Source organism: Elgaria multicarinata, chromosome 2 (assembly GCF_023053635.1).
Source record: "Elgaria multicarinata webbii isolate HBS135686 ecotype San Diego chromosome 2, rElgMul1.1.pri, whole genome shotgun sequence".
NCBI classification, from domain to species: Eukaryota; Metazoa; Chordata; class Lepidosauria; order Squamata; family Anguidae; genus Elgaria; species Elgaria multicarinata.
In genome coordinates, this window is record NC_086172.1 from 86,182,313 (window position 1) to 86,204,641 (window position 22,329).

The window sequence follows — 22,329 nt, forward strand, 5'->3', positions numbered from 1 at the left end:
GCACCCCAGGTTCATAGATACCTACCCTTCCCCAAAGCCTTTTGGGAGCACCAAAAGCCATCCAAGGTTATGGTAACAAACACGGGGGGAATATCTCTAACTTTAGCGTTGAGGAGGTCTTCTGTAGCCAAGAGAGTCAAATACTTAAATAACAGTGGCACGGTGGAGTTATGCAGCCCAGCACAAGTTTAAACTGTTCTCCATAAACTTGAAGCGCTACCTCTCAGACTTCTCTGGATCTGCTCATGATTCAAAACAAGGTCAGATCACATTTTCATAAAGATGTGAAAAGGAGAACTTCATTACAGTTTAAAGGGCCAATTCACACTACATTCACGTTCTGATACAGAATCCTGTTTATGTTTACTCCGAAGTAAGTCCCACTGTTTCCAATGGGGAAGTGTGTTTAGGATTGCAACCTGAAACTGATCTATGGAACATGATGACCCATAGGTTCATTAAGACTCCTAAGGATCACTGCTTTCGTTATGTTTCTAAATATGAGGGTTGCAGAAAACTTGAAGGCATGGCAATTTGTAAAAAAGGAAGACAGGAGTGGAAGAAAAAAATATTGTTTTTTCAGTCCTCATGCTCTTTAAGCTCATTTCACGAATTAAAGTCCCCCGCACATACACACATTTAGAGTTGCCAATGAAAGGAATATCATATTATACAATAAAGCACAACTTGCCCATCAATTATAATTTGGCAACTGCTGGATTCATGAAAAGAACTAAAGAATGCAAATTAAGTTAATTTCATGCAAGCGAAATACACAGATGGGCAGCAAGTTGACCTTATCCTCACCCATTTCTTTATTATCTCATGAGAATAGAATGAATATGATGCTAAACTGTGAATGTGAATAACTAAGAGCACTTGATCTTCACAATGAAGGTAACAAGAGTCTAAAGTATTGAAACTGAGAGAAGATCCTTCAAGAACAAGAACACTGTGAAGCACAACTTTTTAAGGCTCTGCGCTAGAGCTTTATTCTTTTCCTAGTTGCTTGGGAAGGAACATGATTTCTTATTCCTATAAGATGAGTGGGGAACTTGTGGCCCTCCAGATGTTTTGGCCTACCTCATCATTGGCTATGGTGGCTAGGGCTGCTAGGAGCTGGAGACCAAAACATCTGGAGGGCCACAAGTTACCCACCGCTGCTATAAAAGGTGAGGTTGGGGAAGAAATGTGGAAAGTCATTCGTATAAAGAACTGATGCCAAGCTGAGCCTACTTTTACTTTTTCATTCACATGGAATTGCAGTCATCCCACGAAGCTGATTGGGGGAGAATCAGGACAGATAAAAGGAAGTACTTCTTCACACAGCGCATAGCTAAACTATGGAATTCACTTGCACAAGTGGTAGTGATAACCACCAATTTGGATGGCTTTAAAAGGGGGGTTGGATAAATTCTGGAGAAGGCTATCAACGGCTACTAGTCCTGATTGCTATGTGCTACCTCCAGTAGGCAGTAAACCAGTTGCTGGGGAACACGGGAGGGAGGGTGCTGTTGCACCATGTCCTGCTTGTGGGTCCCTGGTCAAGGGCTGGTTGATCACTGTGTGAACAGAGTGCTGGAATAGAGGGACCGTTGATCTGGTTCAGCATGTCTCTTCTTATGTTCTTATGAATGAAAATTAATCCTTTTAATACAACAGAAAAAGTAGTAATTTTTGTCCTTCTGTTCAAAAAATCCCATTAAAGTGAAAAAGCTCTGTGCTTTGGATGGCTCATTCAAAACTTAAGCAAAAAAAGGGCAGCTCAATCTGCTTGCTGCTCTTGCAGTTACCTAGGTGCAATTAGCAACCTGGTGCAGTTCTATAAGACCAGCACAGGAAAGGATTATTGGCTGTGAATAAATTACCATGCTGTGAGAGGCATATTAGCATAGGCCCATATTCAGTGCAGATGGATCTGGTGCCTTTCAGGCCCAACTGATTCACACTCCGATTAACACCTAATTTGTTGGCACCATCTGCCTGAAAATTATTTGCAAATCTTGAAATATAACAGGTGACAAAGAATTCTATTCCTTGTTTCAGTGGGGTATGGAGTTCAGGCAGCAACTGCTCAGGTACACAAGCCATTGATAACCTGACACTGCAGCTCATACAATGAATGCCGAAGCTTGATTTACAATGAAGGGCATATGGGATGCAAGCAAGGGCCAAAACAGATACAACAGCAGGAAATCTATGACTGAGTTTGGGCGGGATCTGCAAGTGGACTGAATGAAGCAACTGAGATCTTCGCTGAACAGAGCACAGAAAGTACGGTATGTGCAGAGCTGCTGACCTGCCTGTGGCCCCATTCAGAAGACACCTTAAACCACAGCTTTAACCACAGTGAATAAAGCAAAAAGCCTTATTAACCATGGTTAAAGCCATGGTTTAAGGTGTCTTCTGAACACGGCCTGGCTTTCTGACTTAACCACCATGGTTAAAGCCATGGTTTAAGGTGTCTTCTGAACAGGCCCACTGCCACCATCACTCTATAACAGGTTAGAAGTGGATGCCCTGCTCTGCTAAAGAATCAAGGCAGAACACTGTTCTTCCCTTCCTGCAACTGCAAAAACAGGACCATTCTTATGCAGCATGTATTACATGGCCAGCAAGAAGTGTTGCTACTTTGAACTTCCACGGAAGGATATTCTGTGAATATGGCTGCACACCAGACTACCATGTGTGTAGCTGGAGGCCACTGCTGGATAACGGAAGGCAAAGAGCAGCAGCCATCCCAGAGCTCACAATGGAGAAACTTCCGTTGTGCTTGTGGTTGTACTAACTTGCTGGACCATGTGGCCATCAGCTGGCAATCCAAATGGCCTTGGCAGCAAAGCCCCACGATATTAAAACCAGATTAAGAGACTGTCCCAAAGGCCACATACAAGTGGATGACATCAAACTGACACTGGTGGGGTATTTTCTCACTGTCCACCAGGGAGCAAGCTGGATCAGAAAGCAATCAAACTTCACATACCGATAAGAAAATGACAACATTGGTTTCATTAGAAAAAAAGGGGCACAAGAGCTGCCAAATAGCTGTTTAATATTCGTGATGATCAGGTCCTTGGCCTTACCTTAATGATAATTTCCGTCTTTCCATCTACATCTTCTGTTTGCTGAAACAACTGGTTCTGATACTGCTGAAATGAAAAGACATCATAAATGTCAGCTTTATATGCATCTCGTGCTGCTCTTTGGAGTATTGTTACAGGATATGCTGCTGTTATGATGAGCCGATTCAATCCCATGGGGCGCTTCTGCCCCTAACAACTGCAATGCGCAAGTAGCCCCTACCACTTCTGGGGCAACCCAAAATGAGTGGAAACACTGGTTTCTGGAAGGTAGTGGGTTGTTGCAGCTCACATAAGAGAGCTTTGCCAACCTGTCTCCTTACAGAAACCAGCATTTCTGCTTGTTTCCGGGTTTCCCCTAAGGAAGAGCTAAACTTCCCTTGTATAAACAGTGGGTCTTGCTTGCACAATGCAATCGGTGGGACCCACCACTGGAGGGAAGGAATTTGTGGGAGAAGAAGCAGCCCATGGGATTTTGTCTATAATTTTCTATTGAACAGCACTGTGTGTGTGTGTGTGAGTGAGTGAAAATGTGTGAGTGTAAGTGTGTCCATGCACACACGCACACACACGAGTGCATGCAAGAGGGCCATACTAAAGGCTGGTTCACACATCATAACAACCTAGGTTGTTGGGAACAAAGCAAGCAAGCATGCTGATTTCTGGGGCCAAATTGCTCCTGCTAAAAGCAGGAGAAGCTAAACAACCCAAGGATGCTCTGTTCCTGGGTTGTTTAGTGTGATGTCTGAGCTGGGAATCCTGAGTTGTTGAGAGAGAGAAAGAATCCAGAATTCCTCTTTCAGATTCACAATAAACAATCAGGTGGTGGGAGCCAGCATACTCGCTCTTGCTTTGTTCGTAGCAAAAAAATAATAATCTTGGGTTGTTGTGATATCTGAACTAGGCTTAAAAGTGATGGGGAAGACTGTGCTCAGGATTTCATATGTTTGTTTGTTAAGTGAATAGTAGCTGCAGGGTCCTGATCAGACCCAAGTGCTGGGGGTGGGGGTAGTGCTAAACCTCCTCCCTGTGTGGCCTTCCTGAGTAAAATAACCTGATTAAAAACTGCTGTTTGCCCCACAATGGAAATATGCAGGTGTCAGAGAGAGAGAGAGAGAGAGAGAAATCCAGGAAGTAGTTACAATGGCATATAAATGAGCTGCTAACCAAAAGCAGCACTCATAAATGCTGTTAATTTGAGCATAATGATAAACTTCCAGACAAGACAAAAGGGGGACATGCATTAATTCTAATTTCAACGCTCTTGTACTGCCCCTACAAGCCTCATTCATTAGCAAACAAGAAAGAGGCGTGCATGACATTATGCTAAAAAGGGAAAGAAAAATAGCATAAAGCGACAAGCATTGGTAAGATTGAAGACAGTAAGAGGAGGGCTCACTTTCTACTGGATATGATTTGAGGGCTTTTGTCCAGCTTTGATTGACTGGCTAAATGTTGTTCAGGCAATACAAGGTGTTGCCTTGGTACCAAGTGAGATCAATGGGCTGAGTATTGACAACCAGCGACATGTCTAGAATCCAGCCCTCCAAGATCTTTCAGCCTTCCCACTTGAGACCCCCTGGTTGGTGGGGCCAGAGATCAAAATGGAGATCTCACAGATGTGGGTGGCAAACCCTTCCACTGAACATGTCTCAACTGTCCATTGTCTGAAACCTCTTCAAAACCATAGATGTCGAGATACAGGAGGGCTGTCAGAAGGATCCCAAGCTAAGCTCAGGCCTCAGAAACAGGGGAAGGGACTGGCTGCTCCAGCACCCGGGGACTCCACAGAAGCAGTCCACTTGGTTTGAACATGGGGAGAAGAGGGTGTGCGGCCATCACACCCTCTCCCCATCTTCACTCCTTCGCCCATCCCTTGCAGTGAAGCCCTTCTCGCATTACTTCCCTCCTCCTCTAGCTTTTCTGCAGGCTTGTCTGAATCCAGTGCTAAAATACATCATAACCACTACCATGGTACCCGACAGTCAAAGGTGGTTGCCAGAAAAAGAACGGATGCTACCCTGATCCCTCTCAAGCCCAGTTTTTATGTCTGCTCTGCTTAAAAATGTGAAACCGCCCGCTTCCCCCCAATATACCTGCAACATTCAGCAGAGGGGGAAAAAAACCATTTTTCCTTCAAAGGATTGTTTCCAATTTTATTTACTTTTTAAAAAGGTGAGGCATTTATTTACACTTTTAAATGCCATGGTACCAAGCAGGTTAATTTTATGTGCTAAGTTACACTTTATTCCATTACTGTTCTTGAAGTAGTAAACAAAGTTGAAATTTGATAACAAGGTAGGTAGTGCAGATATTTAATTTCCCCTCAATTTTCTCCCGTTTTCTGGGGCAGTGGGAGGGATCGCCAAACCTACATAACCAGCCCGAGCTTCAAAATGTCTGGCAATTGCTAGTCCTGAAGCTTTGCTAAAATGCTCATTTGCCCATGTCTTTCTAGTCAGATCAATGGAGGCAAGCTGTGCAAATTGCATCCTCCCGACACCCACCTGCTCTGACACTGATTGATTGATTAGTTGTGTTGGGCTTTGGGATTCTCCGATGCCTTCTTTTTCTTAATGCTCCCATTTAACATGCTTAAATCACCACAGGCCTACAGTGGGAAAGCACGCCACTGCCTTTTGAGTCATCCATCTTTGTTTTGGTTTTGTTACCCACAGGAAGCCTCAAGCTTTGCTTTTGAGTTTCTGAAGGAGACTTCCTATAACATACAAGTTTGCTTATGATGTTTGACAAGAATGTCTTGCAGAATTTCATATGGTCATTTTTTGAGTGATAACACTTTCCTCTCCAATCTGAACCTGCCTGATACCCAACCCTTTACACGGTAATATACACAGTAAATTCAGGGCATAGGCAAGCTCCAGAGAGCCTTAAACTGAGCAATATAACCCTGTTAAGCACAGCTAAATAAATTAAGTTAAATGTATCATCCCCAAAGATACTAGCTGAAATTAGACTCAGCGCCAGCCCAGGGTGTTAAAGCTCCTGAGGAACATTTCAAAAACAATCTAGAGCAAAGTGGATTTATCCAAGAGTAGAACCTAATACATAAGCAGATTTAAGGCTTAATTTCAGATCATCTTTATGACCTGACATCGCAGCATTTAAAGGTTCAGAAGACTGCGAGTTTATAGGAACATAAAGTCACCATAGCACAGAATCAAATTAGGAAATTCTCTGATGGAAGAATGCAAATGATGGAAATCACTCAGTTTTTATGGAATACTAGTTCTTTAAGCTAAGAGAATCTGGCTTCATCCTGCAGTTACTGTGTTACATATACACCCATATTAACATTACATATTTAGGTGACATGGCCATCAAAGTGTAATAAGCACTATCAACATCCTTATTTTATTTTTGGCCTAGGGAATGCCAGTTACACTGGTTTGACTGTCATGACTCATTGCACTGTTATAGCTATCCCTAACTACATCGTCATCATCATCATCTCTTTTCTCACTCATGGTGGTTTTTCTAGATGGACTTGACAGGCTTTGCCAAGTCATGCTGTCTTTTACTGATACAAGGATTTCCTGACTACTGAACCTCTTTTAAGTATGACTGCCTTTTGGATGTTAGTGTGGATGTATTTTGGTAGGCTCAGTTTCTGAAGGTTTTCTATAAAAAAAAACAAATGTGATGCTGGTGACTGATGTGACTAATGGGATATATGTAAACTTTGCCTGTTTCTATAATTCTTTAACTTCCAAAACCAGTGGTGTATATTTTTCTCTCTTTTCCTATTCCTTTTATACATTTTTTTGACATTAGGTAGTGCTATGTCAATGAGGTAGGTGTGTTTTTCTTTTTTTGTCTATAACTGTTATGTCTGGTTGATTGCAAGGTATTGCCTTGTCCGTATGAACTGTTCTGTCCCAGTATATTTTATGGTCTGCATTTTCCAAGATTGTTTCGGGCGAATATTTATAATATGGTACAGGTTGTTTGATGAGGTTGAATTTGATTGACCCGGCAAGGCTGATTTGTGCTAGTATTGGGGTTGCACTCAGGAACCCAAGCCAATCTTTGTAAACCACCCAGAGAGCTTTGGTTATGGGACGGTATATAAATGTTAATAATAATAATAATAATAATAATAATAATAGATCACAGGTTTTTAAAATTAAATATGATACAAGTATATGGCAAAGGGAGAACCAACACTGGTCCATGCTCCTACTCTCTGTACTTTTAACATAGGAGTTGTACGAATAGATTAAAAAAAATATCCCTGATTTTGTGTGCTCTCGTGGCAGTTTTACATTTGAGGAAATGAGTGGTGTGTGGTGCATGGGTTGTTGTAGCAGGCACTCTAAGAGCTGTGTCAATCAAGTGCCATCTGCTGCTCTCTACTATGCACATGTGTCTTTCTGACTTCCAGAGCAGGGGAAAGCCTGTGATCCCCTTTGAGAGCTGGTGGAATGCCAATAGCACCAGCAGATGGATTACTATTTTCTTTAATGTCAAAATAGCATGGGGATAATTATATGGCTATGCTATTCCACTGTGTGGATTTTATAAGGTCCTACTGTTGAGTGGACTCTTAAAACTTCCTTTGCCATTCACTTTGCAGTACACTGTTGATTAAGCATGGTTGTTCTAAAGAGCAAGTGTTAAAAGCATTAAGCTGGCGTACCAGAATGGGCCTTACGTACTAGTATAAGGGTTCCTCTTCAGGTTCAGTCCCTAAAGAGGTCTGGATTCCCAGCCAGAATGGGTCTGATGACAAACCAGTCAGTTCAAGGACTCTGGGTATTTCCCTTAAGCACAATGTCAGGAAACACATCTTTGATGTGGTTGTTGTTTTTCTCCTACAGCCTGAAACTAGGCTGAAACCAGCAAGAAGGCCATGGCCAGAAAAGGCATAAGAACAAGGAAGCAGACGTCTGTAAGTTTGTATGCCAATGGTATGTTATGTACATTGGACTCATTTTTATGCAAATGCTGCCATCACTCAAGCTTCTGACTCCAGCTAGTAAAGAAATACGATTTGGATCCTAGGGGAAATTAACACTTGAAGAGCTTTCCATTCCAAATAAGACATCACATACACATCCAAGGATGTTTGCATCAAAACTTTCAATACTGAAGTTTTAAATTGTAGATATAAAGATGTTTCAGCCCCAGAAAATGGCACACTTTAAAAAAACAAGTTTTCCCATTCAAGCTACTGCTACATTTAAGAATTTAAAAGTTCTGAACATGGAACTGCCTGGTCAGAAAAAGTAATAATTTATGGAAAATGTCAGTTCTGACAAAGCTTCTTCTTCTTCTTCTTCTTCTTTTTTCAACTGCACAACTTATTAGTTGTGCAGTTGAACTGCACAACTTAAGTAAAAACGAACAATTCAGCAGCCATAGTTCCATCTGACCACAGTGTGCCTATGAGAATGTTGGGAGTTGTAGTCCAACACATCTGGAAAGAACCAGGCACCCCCATGGTCTCCCCCCACCCCCTCTGCAAATGCTGTACTGAGAAGTGGAGCCCAGATAGGCAGGAAATGTGTTTTTTTCTCCACCAGTGCACCACCAGTTGTTTAGTACAGCCTGCTTCGCCAGGTGGGACAAGTAAGCTTCCTCCCAGAATTGTTCCATTCAGCTATTGTTTCATTCACTTGCTGCCTCTTTCTGCTGCCAAGAACTCTGTTACTAGAGGGGTGAAAGGAAACAGTTTTTCATCCTGCAGTAGAAGCTGACGCAAAACCACTGCTGGATGGAAAGGGGTGGAGAGAGAGATCGATCTGGATAGTCCAGCATATGTTCCAGAATTTCCTGCTCAGGAAAATCTGAAACAGTCTAAAAATTATTTAGTCTGGGGCGGGGTGTATGTGATACATATCATCCAAGAAAAAACAAAAATAGTATCAAAGGTCTAAATAATTGTCAAATTGAGTAATCACCCAAATATCTTATTTTCTCTTATTTAGGGAGAAAGGGATCTGGCTGTGTACCCTGTGTACATAACTCTGGAAGGTAATTACAACTGGTCACATAGCATGCCCTCAAGGGAAGGGAGAAATAACCCAGCAGGAAACGGCCCATGCTGTGACAATGCTTTCTATGGCTGGCTGGTGCTCTAACAAGCCTCAAGGAACTCAGCATCATAAGAAACAATTTTATTTCTTGCCTTTAAGAAACAGACATTATACACACAGACTTGGATCCTGAGTTGCTACAGCACTCACGTAACCGGAGAGTGCTTTCTGCCAACTCTCTCCTCCATATGTCCCATCATCTGCAAGGGTCACCAGGAGACTGCAGAGGGAAAGTAGAGGCAGGAAAGTCCAGTTCCACGAATGTGAGCTCTGTTCTGTTTCCAGAAAGAAAGGTGAGGTTCCAGGATATAGTGCGCTGTACTGAGATGCTTGCTTCCTTGAGCCCTATTGCCTTGTACTCTTTAACAGAGGAAAACAAAATGGAAATTGCCCCTAAAGATCATGGAAAACCACACCAGTTGTAATAGATGGCCTCTGAAAGGAGCTCTCTTATGGCTCTCGTATTTACTAATAGTGAAGGTCCCTCGTTTCTACTGGCTGTTAAGAAACAGATGCAAATCCAGCTACCTCATTACATTTCTCTTTTGAGCTCCATAAAACATGAAAAAGTGCATTTCACAGCATGAATTCCACACGTCTGAAATACAGGAAAGGATGATTTCTGTCGCACAGAGATGAGCAGTTTTTCTCTTTGCAACCAATTAAGAATCTATCTTTAGAAAAAACAGCTTGTTTCATTTGTGCTAATTATCAACTTCATCTACACAGCAATACCCATCCTTTATACCGTAGTAATTTCTGGGTCCTGCGTAATTAACTTTTTCTATCAGGGATATCTAAGCCAATATAAATGAGAAGATTTTCCAATTTATTACTTCCTCTCCTATCACTGCATTGGACCAACAAATTCTAAGAGTTTCCCTTTGTGAACTAATAGCGTTTTTCTCTCTACTCCAGTCCTACACTTTTGTTTCTGATATTTATCTCTACTTAATCATCTTGCTTTAAGCGGGCCTGGAGTGCACAGCTTCCTTTTCAAGTTTTTACTCCCTGTGAATGTGAAGAAAGCAAGATTCCCATGAGCCTTATTTACTGAATCCTCACATTAGACAAACAAAAGAACCATCCAGGTCATTCAAGTGATCGGGAGTAGATTTGAATGGAAATGGGTAAACCAGTGGAGGCGGGTGGCTCCTCCTTCAGTGAGGGGGTAAATCTGCTCTGCTTTTCAGACAGAAATCTAAAGGGGCTATCCGAGATGCTGAATCCATTTTGGGGATAGGGTTCAGCATTTGGAAAGCTTCCTCAGAGTTCTGACTGAGATCCAGAGCAGATTCACTGCCTCACCAAAATAGGAGGCCACCAGCCTCAACTGCTGTAAGTGCTGTTGGAAGGCAGAAATGGGGAACCTCCAGGTCAGATGTGGCTTATGGGCATTCCTCATCTGGAACGCCAACTTCTCTCCCAGGGCCTCTCCTCTGCCCCACCCAATTGACAGAAAGGGTGCCTTTTCCTAGCAGGTGACAAGGGAGACCCATTCCCTTTCTCCGTGTACAGAGAGAGAGAGTGTCACAGAGCAACTCTGGTAACACCAGAAGGTGGGGTTTGGGAGGGTGGCCCTTCTTCCCAAAGTCCCACCCCACCCTGACGTGACCTGGCCCCTAGAGGGTGTCCCAGGAGGCAATCTGACCTCCAGGGGAACAGTTAGCCACCCCTGACGGGATTATGCACAGTAAGAATCTCACTTTTATCTGGTTCACATGTACCAGAGCCTGTAGACTCGCGAATGGACCGAGAGAAGTAGGAGCAAATCCTCCCCCTGGATTTTTTTCTATCTATACCAGGAAAACAGAGAGCAAAAGGTTAGAAGCCATGTTGGTATCACAGGAAGACTGGCACAAAACTATTGTTCTGTCTTGTAATAGGCACCCAATGCTTGGGCCAGTAGCTATATCAATTGGGGAAGGGCCATAGCAGGAGAACACAGGCTTTGTATGCTGAAGGCCACAGGTCTAGAGGTGGGAAGGAACCAATGTCTGATCCTTTGGAAGGCACCAGGCTGGGAAAATCTGCTCTAGCCCTCGAAGGATCTGAGATACGAAGCCAAATGTGCAGCCACTATTCTGCCCATTTGTCTTGTAAGACACTAGCTTCCTCCCACCTTTCAGTGTTTTTAGCCAATGAATGAAGTCACAGCAATGATTGACACACTCACTGTCTTCAGAAGGAACTTGCTGGTTCCCTCATGGGAATTGCTGCCACATTAAAAAAAAAACAGCTCAGAATCAGAGAAGTTTAGTGTAGTTATGTTTGAGTTACAATGTGTCTATCCAAAAAATAAAAGTAGAAAACAGGACTTCATGTTCTTTCTAACTCAGGTCTTTTTTTTTTAAAGGTATTTTTCCTGAGTTGGTAAATATATAAAAAATTACCCAGCCAAAGCATGCAGATGAAGTCCAGTATGAAGTTGGGGAAGTATAGTATGAAGTTACTAAACCCATTTTGCAAGAGGCAGGGATGTAGCTGAGAGTGCGTGGATTATGCTCTCCCTCGCAAAGTAGCTAAGGTGTGTGGTAGTGGTGTGCGCTGTGTGAGCAAATTACAATCACCATTGCGTAGCTTTGCCCCCACCTCCTGAAAAGTTCCCACAGGTGCACATGAGCAAAAATACAACACTGTTTGCAAGGAGCCACTATTGAGATCAACAAAGATTATTTCTGAATGTGTGGAAGACTCTGGAACAGCCTTTACTAACCTGGTGCCTGCCAGATGTTTGGGGCTACAACTCCCAAGATTCCTGACCACTGGCCAAGCTGGCTGGAGCTGATGGGAGTTGAAGTCCACAACATCTGGAGGGTATCACTTTGGGGAAGACTGCTATAGACTACTCTGTAAGGTGTAGTGTTACTAGCTGAACATAATCTGCCAGACACAAAAGCTCACTTTATAATGATTATTACATCAATGCCAGACAGAGGGAGTATCTTTTTTTTCCTTCTTTTTAAAATATTGTTGGTAAGCAACATATAATGCTGTTTACGATGTTAACTAAGAATGGAACAGCCTGATTCCTAGGCAACGTTCCTCAGATTACCAGAGGCTGAGTACAAAGAACAGACTAATGTCTCCATCACAGTGGTCTTGTGGGTTTCCTGGGAACTTTGGTCAGACACTGTTGGAGGCTGAGTGCTAAACCAGTTGGACTTGGGGGCAGCAATCCTATACATGTTTACTCAAGGCCATCCAGTGAGCTTTGTTTGGAGGTTGATCTGAACCTATTTGCAAAGTGTCTGGACGAGGATCGGGATTAAGGCAGGGCAGAGGTTGGCACCTGAGTGTGGTTTTTTGGTTCTTAAACCTGTTTCCGTTGTTCCTACTCCCTGTCCCCCTTACTGGCCACTGAACCTTGTTCTCCGTTTTCTTTCCTTCCTCTCTCCACTCCACATCCCCCATCACCTCCCACGTCCCCATCCATTTTTGAAAGCTTGTATGCTAGTAACAGTAAAGCCGTACAGCATTAATTGCCATAATTCATTCTGGCCACAGACAGAATCTGGGATCCAAAAGTGGGGCAAAAGGCAACATGGAGATCTGCTCTGGCACCCAGCCAAGCCCCCACGGTTCTGCCGGCAACCTCTTGATGTAAAAACTTTGTATACTTTTGAACTACTAAAAACCCAAAGGGCTACAATTTCATGATGTCAATGATATCAAAGCACGGAAACTTTCTGCATCCAATTGAAGATTGCCATCTAAATCAGCCTTCCCCAACACTGTGCCCCCAGTTATGTTGAAGCAATCCAACCTATCTGAATAGGGAAGGTGGATCTAAACCTATGAAATTCCCTGGTAGGCAGAGCTTTCCACTGCTCCTGTATGAAAGGAAGAAGCGGTGGGCTATCAATCTGGTTCCCTGAACAGTGAGCCATAGAGATATTAGGGGCTAGGACTGTTTGATTTCATGAAGCATCCTTACCTCTTTCCTCTCCACATCAGCTTGAATTTTGGCCTGGGTGACAGAGGCTTCTCTGTAGGAAGTGCTGGCCTGCTTAGCTTGTTCGATCAGCGTCTTCAACTGCTGAGCTGTGCTGAGCAGCGAATTGACCATCTCCTCAAGGTAAATCCAGCTCCGTTGCTCCGTCACTTCGAGTCCATTCAACACTGAAGAGGATATTGTTTTGATGGGGGTAGCGGGTGGCACAGCCAGGGCAGGAAGGGAGGTCAATACTAAAAAGAGAAAGAGCAAAACCCACAGAATTCATTAAAAGTCTTCAACCCAGGGGTGGCTCTATATTGGGGGCAAGTGGAGCAGTGACCCACCTGTCCCCTACCAACTTGTGACAGAGAGATCCCCCCACAACCAGCTGCTTGTACAGCTGCTGAGTGCTACACATTACTTCACGGTGCTTTAGGGTGGATTCCTGCATTGAGCAGAGGGTTGGACTCAATGGCCTTATAGGCCCCTTCCAACTCTGCTATTCTATGATTCTATGACCTTCTCCTGTCCTCTACTGGCAATCTTAATAGAATATTGCACCCCCTCTTCTGGCCTACTAGCCCCAATGGACACAAGCTGCCTGAGTTTAAGTTGACCCTTACTGTATAGCCAACAGGCTGTCACATGTTCAGACCACGAGGCTACCCAGTCAAAAGTTCAAAATAATCTACAGCAGTCATCTCTAACCTGGTGCCCAGCATGGTGGCTGGGGCATGTTGGGAGTTGTAGTCCTGTCCATTTGAAGGGTACCAGATTGGTAAAGGCTGACCTACAATGTGGGCTAATCAAAATTACAAACCATTCCACACACTTGCAAATCAATGAGGATCAATTCCTGAAGGGAATTCCAACTACAGATGCTCAAGGATTCCATTTGGTCCACATCCGGAAGTGAACAGACCAAATTTGCACTTCTCGGACTCACCTGCATATTGGAATTCTGCTCTCTTCCGAATTTTGTGATGCAGCTCTTGTCTCAAAAAAAGTTCCAAAATGCATATAAAAATGTGTAAGAGCATTAGAAGATCCATGCTGGATCAGATCAAGGGTCCAACGAGCCCAGTGTTCACACAGTGGCCAACCAGTGTTGACTAAGGACCCACAAGCAGGACATGGTGCAAGAGCACCCTCCCACCCATGTTCCCCAACAACTTTGCTGGGGAGGGGGGGAGCAGGAGAGGAGAGGGAGCCCCCGTGTTGCCTTCGCTGAACCCTTTTTAAAGAGGCTGGACGATGTGCGCTCCTGTGTCAGGGGAGAACAACACCGTCTATGAGAAAACTTGCGTCGGAAATGAAACCATCTGGCTTCAAAGCGAGATACTGCTGCTGCAACAAGCTACATTTGTTGTCCTGACAGGACTTGCATCGGGTGACCGACGCAAGCACCAGCACAAGGAACCCAGAGTTCACCCATCTTCTCACTTAGCTCTGCTAAATATATATAGGGCACTGGATACCAAGCTCTTAAATAAGGAATTAATAAGACATCTCCTACTGGTGGCTAGGTGGTTGATAGCCAAACATTGGAAGGATGGCAAAGGGATTCATATCGATAATTGGTACCAAAGAGGTTGCCAGATTGCCCTCTTAGAAAAGTTGATGCAAAAATTGAGGAAAGTACAAGGACAACAAAGTGATGATAAATTTTGAGGGGGTTAGGAGGAAATTTATTGAAAATGGTAATGAAGAAGAAGATGGGAGAACACCTTCATTGGCATATATGGAGCTACGGAAAGCATAGGTGGACGGGTAAAGAGATTTCGTTCTGGGGTGCTCTAAATTGAACTAAATTAAATTAAAGTTAAACAATCTTAAACCCAGGCGGGAATAAGTATACATATTTGTATTGACTCCGAAAGTACATACATGATGTATTATTTGACCTATGTAACCAGAACTATAAAAAATTAAAAAAATTAGAAGAAGGAACCCAGAGAAGGCGGACAGCAGCCGGACTTGTAGATCGGAGCCCTCTTTGCTTGGACGGCCTCACTGCTATACGTCACCGCTCCAAATCCCAGGCGCTGGGGGCAAACCACAGGGCTGCACCGGTACAGTCACTCCTTGCTTTGAAGCTTCCCCAAAGCCACTGACCGGCCACTGTAGGAAGCAAAATGCTAGACTAGATGGGCCTTTAGTTGGATCCATAAAACTTCCATGTATGGTTCGTATATTGGGGGTGGGGAACGTGTGGTCCTCCTGACGTTGTTGGACTGCAACTCCCATCTGCCCTAGTCAACAAGCCAAAGCTGAGGGATGATGGGAGTTGCAGGCTAACAACATCTGGCGGGCCACCGTTGTCCAGGCTTGTTACATGAACTACTAGTTCAGCATAACACATCCTTAGCACATTAACGCCAGTAATTTTTATACAACCTCTTTCCTTCTCTCTCTCAACGGCAACTAAAAAAGGAAGGAACAGCACTAGAGGTGCACGCACCCTATCCCTGAACAGTTTCTTCATGGGAACGTAATCCGAGGCGGGCCTGCTCCACCCCTTCCCTGGATGCCTCTGTCCTGTTCAGAGAAGGCAACTTCCCCCACAGAAAACAGAATGGAAGAGAAAGCCATGATATGCTCAAGCATCACCACCAGTCCACATAATTCCCCATTGTAGAGAAATGGGGTAGGTGGGATGTACTCGTGGACCTCAGGAAGATGTGAAGTCTACTGGAATATTATTATTATTATTATTATTATTATTATTATTATTATTATTTTATTTATATAGCACCATCAGTGTACATGGTGCTGTACAGAGTAAAACAGTAAATAGCAAGACCCTGCCGCATAGGCTTACAATCTAATAAAATCATAGTAAAACAATAAGGAGGGGAAGAGAATGCAAACAGGTACAGGGTAGGGTAAGCAGGCACAGGGTAGGGTAAAACTAACAGTAGAAAGTAACAGTAGAAGTCTGCACAACATCAAGTTTTAAAAGCTTTAGGAAAAAGAAAAGTTTTTAGTTGAGCTTTAAAAGCTGCGGTTGAACTTGTAGTTCTCAAATGTTCTGGAAGAGCAAAGGGCACCGTCTTCCATATGTATCTGCCCATGCATTAAGCTAATTGTCAGAAGACTAATTGTCTCTTCCCCAAGGACCCCTGCCAAGCAATTGGCAACTGGAGAAAGAGACCTTTTCCCCCTGTGGTGCCCTCTTTATGGTGCATTCTCCCCAGACAGGTTCGCTTGGCACTGACTCGTGGCCCTTTAATTTCCCCAGGACTTCTTTACTGTTCACAGAAATTGATGTTATGCTCCTAAATCTTCTGGGTTTAATACTGTTTTATTGTAGATTGATTTTATGTCTTTTATTTTTGAATTTTGTTAGCCACTCAGATAGCATAAGAGTGGGGTATAAAGTGCTCTCTCTCTCTCTCTCTCTCTCTCTCTCTCTCTCTCTCTCTCTCTCTCTCTATATATATATATATATATATATGATGAATTAATATAAGACACAGCTTTCTGACGAATCCCTGCAGGAATAGCTAACGCTGCTAACCCTTTGAATATGTGAACGTTAGAACGGTGAAGAGAACAGAACGAGCCCTAGGCACGGCCTTGTCAGCTGGCTGCAATAGTACCGCTGCGAAAGGAATGCTTCGCAAAGGTTCTCTCCTGTAACGTCAAAAGAACAGAGCAAATCTATGCTTGTTTACTCGGATGTAAGTCCCACTGTGTGTTTAGGACTACAGCCTAAACGTAGGAACAAATATAGCTTTCACCTATAAAGCCCCAATGAGCGTTAATCCGCTTTCTGCCAAGTTTACTTCTGTTTTCCTACTTTATTTTAACACACAAACTTAGGTTTACCACATGTTAGACCATCGCGGTATGTTGAAAAATTGTAAGGGTAAGGCCATGAAAGAGGTGATTAATGTTTAAACCCAAAAGCTTTTGTTAAGTTAACAAATAAGACAAATGTTTGCCCAACTGTGTTCACAGGATTATGGTTATTTAATGTGAATTAGGAAAACAAGCCTTCTCTCCACAAGTGTATATTTGCTGGGGGGGGTTCAGTTAATCGACTTTTCTATACACTGGAGAACAGAGCTTGAAATTTGATCACCTGATCTTTCCACAAGTGTTTATACTTCTTCTGTCATAAAAGCCAGCTAATGCATTTAACACTTGCCCTTTAGAACAACCATGCTTAATCAACAGTTTACTGCAAAGCGAATGGCAAAGGAAGGTTTAAGAGTCCGCTGACCAGTAGGACCTTATTAAGTTCCACGGAGTAGAATAACACACATATAAATATCCCCATGCTATTTTGACATTAAAAGAGAATAGTGATGGCATTCCACCAGCTCTCAAAGGAGGATCGCACACCTTTCTGTGCTCTGGAAGTCAGAAAGACAGAGAGAGACACATGTGTAGAGTAGAGAGAGACAGATGACACTTGATTGACACAGCTCACAGAGTGCCTGCAACAGAAACCCATGCACGGCTCACCACTCATGCCATTACTGCCATGCACATCTGTCATATGCTCCTTGGACAGTGCCATGTGGATCTTCCATGAGCCTGACGCACATCCTCCATGGGCAAAATTAGGCTCATGGGACAGAGGTGCTGCACTCCTGCACTCAAGAGGGATTATTTATTCCAGCTACGGTCCTGACCACAGAGGGAAAGGTCCCTGAACACTATGAATGAGATGCTCCCGGCTGCCACCACCATCTACGTCTTTAGCTGCAGAGCTCAATCCAGGAGCAGCTCCAAGCTGTGCAACTGAGCACCACCTTCAATCACAGGTGACAATGGGGAAGGCATGTAACTCAGGCAGAAGGTCCTAAATTCAATCTCCGGCATCTCCAGGTAGGGCTGGGAAAGAATCCTGTCAAAAACTGTGGAGAGCACTGCCAATCATTGTAGGCCAGGGGTGCACAACCCACACCTCACAAGGTCTTACTTGCAGCCCCCAAGGCTGCCCTGACCAGAGGCTTAAAATTTCCAAAACCTGGCAAGTGTAAGGGGCTCAGGTGGTTAACAAGCCATCTAGAACCCAGGCCTCTTCTAGGGATGCTGGATGGTTTGTTAACCACCCTAGCCGGCCAGCCTTGCCAGATTCAGACATCGCAACAAGCTGTGCCTGGCAAGAGCAATAAGGCAAACTGGGCAGCCTGAGCAGGGGTGGTTAACAAGCCACCATGGCTTATTAACCTAACTCGTGTCGTGCGAACCGGCCCAGTGTCTCCAGTCTCCGGACCTCCAGTCTCCTGGCCTCCGCAGAAGAACAGATCCAGTGTATGTCCTGTCCTGCTGCACGTGTTGAGCCAAGAGACTGCTGTCTTCACATCCCCACCCCCTGCTCTTGATTCCCATCCTACGTCTCCCATGTGGGGAGACCAGCCAGCAAACCCTATAAAACATACATGGTAGTTGAGAGCTTGGGTTACTTACTACTACCAAAACAGAACTTTATAAAACCGAGGCAATAGCAAACAAAGGACAAAAAAACACCCAGCCATCCCTCCAAGCTTAATTCCCTAAGGCTTTTACTCAGAAAACTAAAGCAAGACGGTATTTCCTCCCACGCGTCAGCCCCTTATGAAGAAAGCACAGTCTGTCATATACACTTAGCTATTCAGGGATTATTTTAAAGACAGGACGAACCTTACCAATTTTGCGATGGGACGTTGGCAGTGCTGCCTCCGGGAAAGCTGAGATCTGACAATTGTCTTGAAAACTTGGGTAGTGGGGCTCTGGATGACTGACCCGGCAAGGCTGCTGAACGCTTGTGTCTTGTACTATTGGGGAAAGAGAAATAGCAGGACTCCTCGAAAGAATTCAACATTTGGTTGTGATCTGACAGTCTCGATGTGAGCATCCAAGAGGCAGGATTACGTTAAGAAAGCTGGAACAACCCTAGGAACAGCAGATTGTATCCAATGTTAGTCCTACTTAGAGCAGAACTATTGAAACAAATGGGACTTAAGTCAGGCTAACACTGGATACAGCTCAATATGAATTAAGCAGTTCACATTACTCTTTGTTAAAGAGCAACGCAGACACTGCAGCTATCATCCCTAGCTTTCTCTTTGCACAGTATGTGACTTTTATTTGGATTTCTTTTAATAGTAACCAACCTGCAATAAACAGAGTTTTTTCTCCTGAAGTTCCAGCTTCAACAGAATACTAAAAGCAAAATTCTGTGACAATCTCAAAATCAAAATGCCAATGATATTTTCAGCGACAGAAAGTCAAAGTTCTAAATAAAAAGTCAAAGGGTCCAGCGGCATATGAGTGGACTTCCGCTCGTGCAATGGGATTTCCTCTTCCTCTCCTTCCCAGGGCACCCCTCAAAACTGCTCCAAAGAACCCCCTTGTGGAGAAAATATGGAAGACCATCGATTATCAAGGAGTCACTTCTTCTACAGTACTGCTTGGGCCTATTTATGGATGCCTTTTCATTATTTCCCAGAATCACTTGTTGATGCTCTATTCAACAGAAAGGAAATAAATGTCTAGTGGAACCTCAAGGCTAGCTACTTGTCACTAGAATGGCTGAGAAGAATGTTATCTTCTGGTCCGTCAGCCTGCCCGTTATTAGGGCCAGTGCTGCTGCAAAATATATGAAGTCTATTGCATATTTCCATTTATAGGTTTTAATTGTATATGTTTTAATTTTGTAAAGCCGCCTTGAGGCCCAACATTGGGCAAAAAGCGGGATACAAAGAAATATAATAATAATAACAACAACAACAACTTGTGAGGCCATGTCTGGAATGGGAGAGATCAAGGGGAGAGCGTAGGATTCCCCAGGACCTTGACTCTCAATTCAGAGTCTCGACACAGACCAATCAGAAAAGTGCTGTATACAGGCCAGGCTGATTCTTAGGGTACGCTCCCTGCTGGAAGGAACTCCCAGTAGCTGGAGGGGTATAAGCACATTAATCTTGTCTTGTAATTGCTTGCTTTATTAGCCTATTTTGGCTAAATAAACCTCTTCCCTTTGCCCATTGGTGTGTTCCTGGCCTCTGAATATCCCAAAACAACCATTGCCTGTTAACAAAACAATTGGCAAAACATTCCCCTAATTCTCCGGAGCAGATTTGAGGGCCATGAGTGGTGGGGGTGGACTGCAATGTGGAGGGGAAATCCGTTCCATCAGCACTGTCCATTCTGCTGCAGGCAGACACCGCTGGCTGCAGACCCAAATGCTATCATATATCAGTAATACTTATCCAACACAATTTACGCTGCTCCGCTATTCTAAAAACACCTGAATAAAAATCTTTAATGTTTTAAAAATGGAGATAAGATCTAAAATGCTGATAGGCTCCTTAATTTTTAAATTCACATTTTGTAACTACTTATGAGATCGACATTTGCATGGAATGTACTTTATTACATTTACTCACCCTTAGAGCACTTTTACACTCAATCTATCCCATGTGACTCCTGACACACAATCAGGTACTCAGTGGCTTTCCGTGGCTTGTTTTCCCCTTAGTCCTCCTGCTCATCCATGGCACATATCCCATCCTTGAGGCACAGCAGCCTATCTTGATACTATGATAATGAGCACAAATTCACTCACTAGCAGAGTGTATTTTGTAGATTTTTTTCACCTTCGTGGAGATTTTGTGCATATTTAACTTCTAAAAAAACTTTCAGAGAGATTTGCGCTAATTCACTGAAGTGCAGTGATTTTACGCAAATCTTCCCCAAAGGCTAAAAAAGAGATGCTGCTGTCTAGGGAGGCAACAAAGTGGGGGAGTAAATTGACTAGTGTCATTTCGAGATAACAGAGAGGGGATATCATTAGATCATGAGGAGCAACCAGGTTTTTCTCTGCTCTTTTCAGGCAGCTCTGTAGACCTTTCTGACAAGCCATGCATAAGTTATTCTTCACACATCATGAGAAATCACGCTGAGGAAACTGTGCCAAGTTTGGATATCACAACAAGCCACCTTGACATAAACAAGGCTGACAACCCAGTGTGGCTTGTCGTGTCGAGCGAACTAGGTCTTTGACTTGGGCCACAGCTAGACCTAAGGTTTATCCTGGGATCATCCAGGGTTCGCCCCTGCCTGAGCACTGGATCCCCTCTGTGTCACCTAGATGAACAGGTTTGACCCCTGGATGATCCAGGGATAAACCTTAGGTCTAGCTATGGCCTTGGTCATCCTGAAATTTTGGCACTAGGCATCCATAATTCCACACAAGTTACCACATGTGCATACATGAGTGCAAGGTTTAGTTAACTTACCAGTGGTACCAGTAAAAACGTCACCCTGGGATGGACTTTCTGAGATAATAGCTGTGGCCTCCACAGTCGAAGTACGGTCAAAGGTCAGAGTGCCAGAGGTAGTGATCTGCCCAGAAGGAGTCACAGTGACTAAAAAAAAATTTAGCAAATATTTTCAGAATTAAGTAGAACGCTAATGGCCATTTGAACAATTCAAAATCCCGCCACTTTTATTCCAAGTGGCAGAAACCATTCCACTAACCCATAGCCCAGCTTTCACAAAAACAATCCTCCTCTGATACCACCAACGTAAGGAAAGAAACTTCAGCGTTCTACACACAGAACAGCCTGGAACAACCAGGCCTCCCAGTTTCACACATCTAAGAGACAGGCTGGAGGCGGGGAGCAAACACCTCAGGCTTGGATCATAAACTGGAGAAACAAATGTAAAGACTGAATACAAAAGTCTAGATTGTAAAGAATACATTTTGCTGACACCATTTCCTTGGCGTGTTATTCAAACCAAAACCATCTGCTGGCAAATGAAGACAAAACACTGACTACTGACACCAAGAACAAAATGTAGCTTTGCCTGCCTTTCTGGATAAAATGACAAAAACCAAAAGGAGAGCCTTTCATACAAGAATGTACAACGATCCTTTAATATTTCTATACACCACCCATTTTAAAAAAGAAAAAAAAGAAAGATCATACGATGGTCCCGACACATTTGACAAAGCTGTTTATTCCAAGGATGACTTACAAGTAGTAGCAGCAGTTCCCGGAAGCAAGGTGATATTTTTGGGGGAATCCTTCTTCACTGGAGTTGTAGGCAATTCATTTTCTTTTTTCCGTCTTTTATAAGGGACAAACAGTCTCACAGGGCCACTCTGATAAATAATAAAACAACAATTATTATTAAATTATTAGAGTTTCTTTGTCATGGCAGTGTTTGTGTGTCCCACTCTGGGTTTTCCATCCCAATTTGCATAGAATAAAACTTTTCATGAAGTTGACATAAGCTGCCAACTGCTAAG

The 22,329-nt window shown here is 43.5% G+C and overlaps 1 protein-coding gene across 3 annotated transcripts in view; it reads right to left on the reverse strand.

Moving 5' to 3' along the window:
- DEAF1 (DEAF1 transcription factor) overlaps positions 1-22,329 on the reverse strand; it is a 37,239-nt gene that overhangs the window by 2,729 nt on the left and 12,181 nt on the right. Inside the window, exons 7-12 of one of the 3 annotated variants that reach the window (XM_063117084.1) lie at positions 22,056-22,182; positions 21,314-21,442; positions 18,719-18,847; positions 13,077-13,327; positions 10,846-10,935; positions 3,084-3,146 (exon numbers count right to left, since the gene is read on the reverse strand). In XM_063117084.1, the coding sequence (XP_062973154.1) occupies positions 3,084-3,146; positions 10,846-10,935; positions 13,077-13,327; positions 18,719-18,847; positions 21,314-21,442; positions 22,056-22,182 (789 nt within the window). Of the gene's footprint in view, positions 1-3,083; positions 3,150-10,845; positions 10,936-13,076; positions 13,328-18,718; positions 18,848-21,313; positions 21,443-22,055; positions 22,183-22,329 lie in introns of all 3 variants that reach the window. The other 2 variants (XM_063117083.1, XM_063117085.1) reach the window with 2 other exon arrangements.